Raw genomic sequence first — 6,380 nt, 5'->3', positions numbered from 1 at the left:
TATTTAATATATTTAATATATTATTTATTTAATATATTTAATAATATTATTTATTTAATATATTATTACATGTTTTCAAAAATTAAACCACCAAACGCAGTTTCAGTTTTTTTTAAAACTGAAATCAATCTCTAAATAAAACTACCAAACGCATTTTTAGAAATAATTCAAAAATGAAACTAAAAACGTTTTCATTTTCATTTTCGTACAGAAAATAAAAACGTTTTGGAACCAATTCCAAACGCACCCTAAGAAATTGAAAGAGTCTTAAATAAATAAAAGAAAAAACAAAAAGGAACATTGAATTAATTAAGTAAAAAAAAAACTATTCTCTTTAATTACACCTTTTTTACTTATTTAGTATGAATATATAGTTGTAAATTAAATTTGTTTATATAACTCCTCAAAGAAAATAAATATGTACAAACCCTTTCTTTCCCTTTTGTTGTGTTTTTTTCTTAAACAATCACTTAGGTATATTATGTCTTTATTATAATAGTAAAAAATGATACCTTAAAAATGTCATAAAAATGATTTTTAATACCCTTTTTAAATGACTTATTATATATCTCTTAAAAATGCCATACTTATGTCATAAAAATGTCCTGTTGACGGAAATTGTTTTAAATGAATTTTTTAGACCCTTTTCTCCTCTTTATTTATTTTCTTCGCTTAAAGTTTCAATTTTTTCTAAAAAAAATATAAGTGCTGTTGTGCTAGTTCTATAAGACAAATTTAAAAGTGAGAGAAAAAAAATAAAATGAGTTCTTTTGATAGTATTATAAAACATAAATTATTAATAATTTTTTATTTTTAACAATTAAATTTGTATTATGAATTAAAAATTAACACTATTGATAAAAATTAACAGTTAGATTCATATTATAAAATATTATAAATGGTCAGCTATAGTTAAAAGCTAACACTGTTAATAAAATTGACGTAGTAGAAAAATTCTTTGAAAAAAAAAAGTCTTGGAGGCAAAGTAGACTAGACCGTAGCGTTGGACCTCGTACGATTGGAAGATAGGACAGATAAATTATGCTACGTTTATTTTATTAATTTGAGTTTAAAAATTTACATTGTTACAGTAAAAAAATTTTAAAAATAGTCATATTTAATTTTTTTATTATAATAAAAAAATTTTATATAAAATCACATTTCAACTTAAATTAAAATTTTAAATCAATGAATTAAATGAGACTTTAATATATACAGCTAGATCGAATCGGAAACCAGCTGCCAGGGTAGTCAAACTTCAAAGATGTCTGTCAAACTCAAAGTCAAAACTACCCTTTAACCTACACAGACGTGGAGTGACTCTGAGAAGGGCGGTAATGTCTTCCAAATAACGTTAGCCAATGAGGAAATTCTCCACCGTTTTCCTCGTTGATTAATTGCCCAAATTTTTTTTGTTTACCTTTTCGCGTTTGCCAGCCAAAACCAAGCATAAAAAATGAGAATATACCCCAAAATCATAAATGCTTCCTTCCTCGAACTCCGTCTCTCTCTCTCTCTCCCTCTTTGTCTTTTTCCTTCAAAATCCCAACAAACTTGCTTGCGTCCCAAGTCGTCCCCTTATTTTCCTTTTATTCTCTTTCTTATTAAATTAATAATTAAAACATTTAACACACACTTACATACACACACATATATATATACACACACATACGCTCACATACATGTGTCTTATTTATTGGTGAATCTCAACGCCATTTTTGTTGCACAAAGTACTTCTCCGCAACTTTTGGACATAAGCGCTCACTGTTCCAAAGCTTGAATCTTCAGACCGAGAAAAACTTTCTTCTTCCTCAAAAGTAATGTTCCCGAACCTTCTGCTTTGCAAAAAATCACCATTTTTTATATTTCTCTTCCTTTTTTTTTGGTATCTTCATGGCTAATATTGAATCGAATGCTTCTAAACCGTTCTCTCTCTCTCTCTCTCTCTCTTAATAAAAAGGCTTTCTTTTTCGATGTAAACAAGAATGCTCTTTTTTCCTAGGCTCAAACAAATCAAGCAAGTTAATGCCAATCTTCTTCTCCATTCTTCTGTGTAAATTTTTCTCTCTGTAACTTCGGAATATAGTTTTAAATCTGCTGTTTTTTTTTTTTTTTGGCAATTTCTGTTTGTGTTTTGTGTGAGTTTTTTGAGCTTTTGGCCTCACAGGAAAATACTTGTTTAGTCAAATAATGTTTTCCTTGTTCTTGTTTGTCTCACTAACGCCATTTAATGTGTTTGCTAATGCATGAATTACTTTCCAATTTTAGTGTTTTGATTCCTTTCTCACTGAAATTTTCAAGGAGCTTTCTCCTTGTATCTGCCATTAGTCGATGAACAAAGCAAAGCAAATCAAATTATGTTTCTCAAAAAAGAGAAAAATAAAAACATAAAGATTTAGGCTGCTTTGTTTGGACCATATCTGTTCTTGTCCTGCCCTAATGTCATTGTCTCTCTCCGAAGTTTTTGGAAATTGGAATTCTCATTTGCTTTATTTATACAAAATTATTCCAATCCTCGATCTTCCTTTCTATATAGTTGTACTGATTCACATTTTTCGATTCTCTCAACAGCTTCAACGAGTTCGATTTCGATTGGAACATAAGGTCGTAAAAGGTTTCAACTCTTCTTTCAAGAACTAGTACCCTCAACATGGCTTTGGCAAGAGTAAGTAGAAGTACCTTGAGAAGATCAGAAGTCACCGTTAACAACATGTTCAATGAAGTACCAACCAAACACAACTTTTCCACACCCTCCCTTGCAAACGCCACTAGAGATGGCAATTTTTCTTACCTTTCTGGCATTAGAAAGGCGAATAATGCGAGTTTATTTAGTAGAGGAATAAGTGTTGTCCCACATTACCAATCTCCTGTTGCCGAGAGGATTATTGACGAATCGGATGCGGAGTGTGAGGAGACGAGGTATCCAGGACTAGAAGCAACCAGGCCAAGCGAAAAACCGAGGGTGGTTGTCCTTGGAACCGGCTGGGCTGCTTGTCGATTCCTCAAGGGACTGGACACAAAGATTTATGATGTCGTCTGTATATCGCCTAGGAATCATATGGTCTTCACTCCTTTGCTTGCTTCAACTTGTGTGGGGACCTTGGAGTTCCGATCAGTGGCTGAACCCGTTAGTCGAATTCAGTCTGCGCTGGCGTCGAATCCCGGTTCATATTTTTACTTAGCCACCTGTAATGGCATTGATACAGACAAACATGAGGTGAGTGAGTTTTCTTTTCCTCTTTCTTTTAAGAAAAAAGATGTGCAGTGTAGTTTAGCTAGAGAAATAATATACTGGAAACGAGAAGTTAAGAGGAGTTATTTTATGTAGTTGTATTGTGAGACGGTTGCCAACGGTGGATTACCTCATGAGCCTTACAGATTCAGAGTTGCTTATGACAAGCTTGTTATAGCTGCTGGAGCTGAGCCCTTGACATTTGGTATCAAGGGTGTGAAGGAACACGCCTTTTTCCTTCGTGAGGTTAATCATGCTCAAGAGATCAGGAAGAAGCTCCTCTTGAACTTGATGCTCTCTGAAAATCCAGGTAAGTTTGTCATCTACAAGAAAATTGTGTCTCCCTTTTGTTCTCCTAGACAATAAATCACATAGAAATTTGCTAAAATCGTTCAAGTCTAGTTCGCTAATGAAACAGATTTTGTTGTCACGTTAATGTGTTGACATTGAATTGTTATTGCAGGAATATCAATGGAAGAAAGGAAACGCCTTCTACATTGTGTTGTCATTGGTGGTGGTCCTACTGGTGTGGAGTTCAGTGGTGAATTGAGTGATTTTATCATGAGAGATGTTTGTGAAAGTTATTCCCATGTCAAGGACGACATCCAAGTGACCCTTATTGAGGTAACTTTCTTTGAGTTTTTAAACTTTTATGTTTCATTCAATTAGTCCTTTAAAGAAGATCAACTATGAGGTTCCTCAACTATTTATTGTTGAACAGGCAAATGAGATCTTGTCTTCCTTTGATGTGGGGCTAAGGCAATATGCAACGAACCATTTAACAAAAGTAAGTTGGTATTATGTTGCTTAATCTGTTAATGACTTTTATTAACTTTCTCCGGATTTAGTATGACATTCTGAATCTTTCATCAGTCTGGTGTTCGCCTAATGCGTGGTGTTGTGAAAGAAGTGCATGCCAAAAAGATAGTTCTCAATGACGGAACTGATGTTCCTTACGGCCTCTTGGTGTGGTCCACAGGTGTTGGACCGTCAGACTTTGTGAAATCACTCCATCTTCCCAAGTCTGCTGGTGGAAGGTATTTATGCATCCCCATAACAACACTTTCTAGTTATCTTACTGCATTACAATCTTCTATTTTGTTCTTCATTTCGTGAAAAAGTTTCATAAACATCATGATAGAATTCTATAGGATATTTAAAACTGAAATGTCTGTTTTATCGCGACTATTTTACCCTTAACAACTTGTATTTTACTTTCATTATAAGTCATGAAACTAGTTTTTCAAGATGACTGATTATGAGTTGTTGAGTGATGCAGGATTGGTGTGGATGAGTGGCTGCGGGTTCCTTCCGTAGAAGATGTGTTTGCACTAGGAGACTGCGCCGGTTTTCTTGAACAGACAGGAAGGCCAGTTCTTCCAGCCTTGGCTCAGGTTAGGATTCTTCATCCTTTTCTTCAAGCTCTACATTGTTCTAAATACATGTCCTAAATGCTCAAGAGACACAGACGTATTTCAAGACGTGTTATATTACAATCCAAGTTCCTGAGATAACCAGTTTAACATTTTTTTGTTTTTCCTTTCAATCTGAATAGGTTGCGGAACGACAGGGAAAGTATCTGGTGGAGTCGTTTAACAAGATTGGGAAGCAGAACGGAGGCAAGGCTTTCAGCGCAAAAGACGTCCCTTTTGGAGAGCCTTTTGTGTACAAGCACCTAGGAAGTATGGCCTCAGTTGGCAGCTACAAGGCTCTTGTTGATTTACGACAGTCCAAGGTAAATTTATCTGATACATCTCAATTATGCAGCCCAAATCTCAGCGACTAAACGATTGAATGAAAACCTCTCAGCTATTGGAAAAACAAAATAACAATTAACAGTTTTCACTGAAAAAAATTTGACAGTTTATTTCATCATTCAACGACTGAAATTAGACTGCTCGATGTATGTTCTTTGATACGTATATTCAGAGTGTGATAACAAGTTTGTGTTGGCAGGACTCTAAGGGTATATCACTTGCTGGGTTCGTTAGCTGGCTGATTTGGCGCTCCGCCTATCTGACACGCGTCGTAAGCTGGAGGAACAGGTTTTACGTAGCGGTTAACTGGGCGACCACGCTTGTGTTTGGCAGAGATAACTCCAGAATTGGTTGAACAACACTACTGCAGCCATTGACGATTGTTATATTGATTCGAAGCTATGCACTGCAGTTACTGAAGTTTTGAATTTTGATATCTTCGTTTGTTATTTAATTCAAATATTGATATGGGGTAACTAGTGAGTCCTGGAAAATGGGAAGTAGGAATTTAAGAAGAGCAATTCAGGTGAGTGCATTGGGCGCACCAACCACAACTGAACCTTAACTAATGTACTTAGCACCAGAAAAAATAAAAAAACAAAAAAATACTTGGTAGTGAATGTAATAGCTCGATTTATGATCTTTAACACCAGTCTTAAGGCTTGTTTACTTTGTAGTGACATAAGTTCCTCCTTGCAACTCGTGAATTAAGAATTCTTACAACAACAAAATACTTGACAAGAGATGTTAAAGGCCTGTTTGTTTTTGTTTTCGTTTTCATTTTTCACGTTTTTTAAAGCTAAAAAATAAAAACACCATCTAAAAACGTGTTTGGCACAAAATTTTTCAAAAAACAAAAACAAAAGCGTTTTTGTCTTTCTGTGAAAAACTGAAAACGAAAAAAAGTCATTTTCTCGTTTTCGTTTTCTCTTCTGAAAACGGTTTTCATAAAGGCCTGTTTGTTTTTGTTTTCGTTTTCATTTTTCACGTTTTTTAAAGCTAAAAAATAAAAACACCATCTAAAAACGTGTTTGGCACAAAATTTTTCAAAAAACAAAAACAAAAGCGTTTTTGTCTTTCTGTGAAAAACTGAAAACGAAAAAAAGTCATTTTCTCGTTTTCGTTTTCTCTTCTGAAAACGGTTTTCATTTTTTTTTTTCTTCTCTCTTCTCTTCTCCGCTGCCCACCACCCCCGACAGCACCCCCCTCTCCCACTCCGACATCAACACCGACTGAAGGAGATGAAGGACGCCGGAGATGAAGGACGACAGAGAGAGACGTCGCCGGAGATTCCCTCGCTCGATGGCTATCGTCAGTCGTCGGACGCCGCCGCCGTCACTACGCCCACGTGAACACCGCCATCAACACCGGCTGAAGGAGATGAAGGATGG

The 6,380-nt window shown here is 35.2% G+C and overlaps 1 protein-coding gene across 1 annotated transcript; it reads left to right on the top strand.

Annotated features, from left to right (window-relative positions):
• The first annotated feature begins 1,709 nt into the window (after nucleotides 1-1,709).
• LOC21389811 (internal alternative NAD(P)H-ubiquinone oxidoreductase A2, mitochondrial) lies at nucleotides 1,710-5,720 on the top strand. The gene is made up of 9 exons (XM_010094316.2): nucleotides 1,710-1,817; nucleotides 2,572-3,217; nucleotides 3,329-3,542; nucleotides 3,696-3,856; nucleotides 3,954-4,019; nucleotides 4,106-4,269; nucleotides 4,512-4,626; nucleotides 4,788-4,967; nucleotides 5,189-5,720. Exons 2-9 carry the CDS (start codon nucleotides 2,651-2,653, stop codon nucleotides 5,342-5,344), a joined length of 1,623 nt encoding a protein of 540 aa, XP_010092618.1. The 5' UTR covers nucleotides 1,710-1,817; nucleotides 2,572-2,650; the 3' UTR covers nucleotides 5,345-5,720.
• The last annotated feature ends 660 nt before the right edge of the window (nucleotides 5,721-6,380 follow it).

The sequence above is a fragment of the Morus notabilis genome, unplaced genomic scaffold, assembly GCF_000414095.1.
Source record: "Morus notabilis unplaced genomic scaffold, ASM41409v2 Scaffold2307, whole genome shotgun sequence".
Taxonomy (NCBI): Eukaryota; Viridiplantae; Streptophyta; class Magnoliopsida; order Rosales; family Moraceae; genus Morus; species Morus notabilis.
Note: the sequence above shows the minus strand (reverse complement) of the source record. Positions and strands in the feature narration are given on the sequence as shown.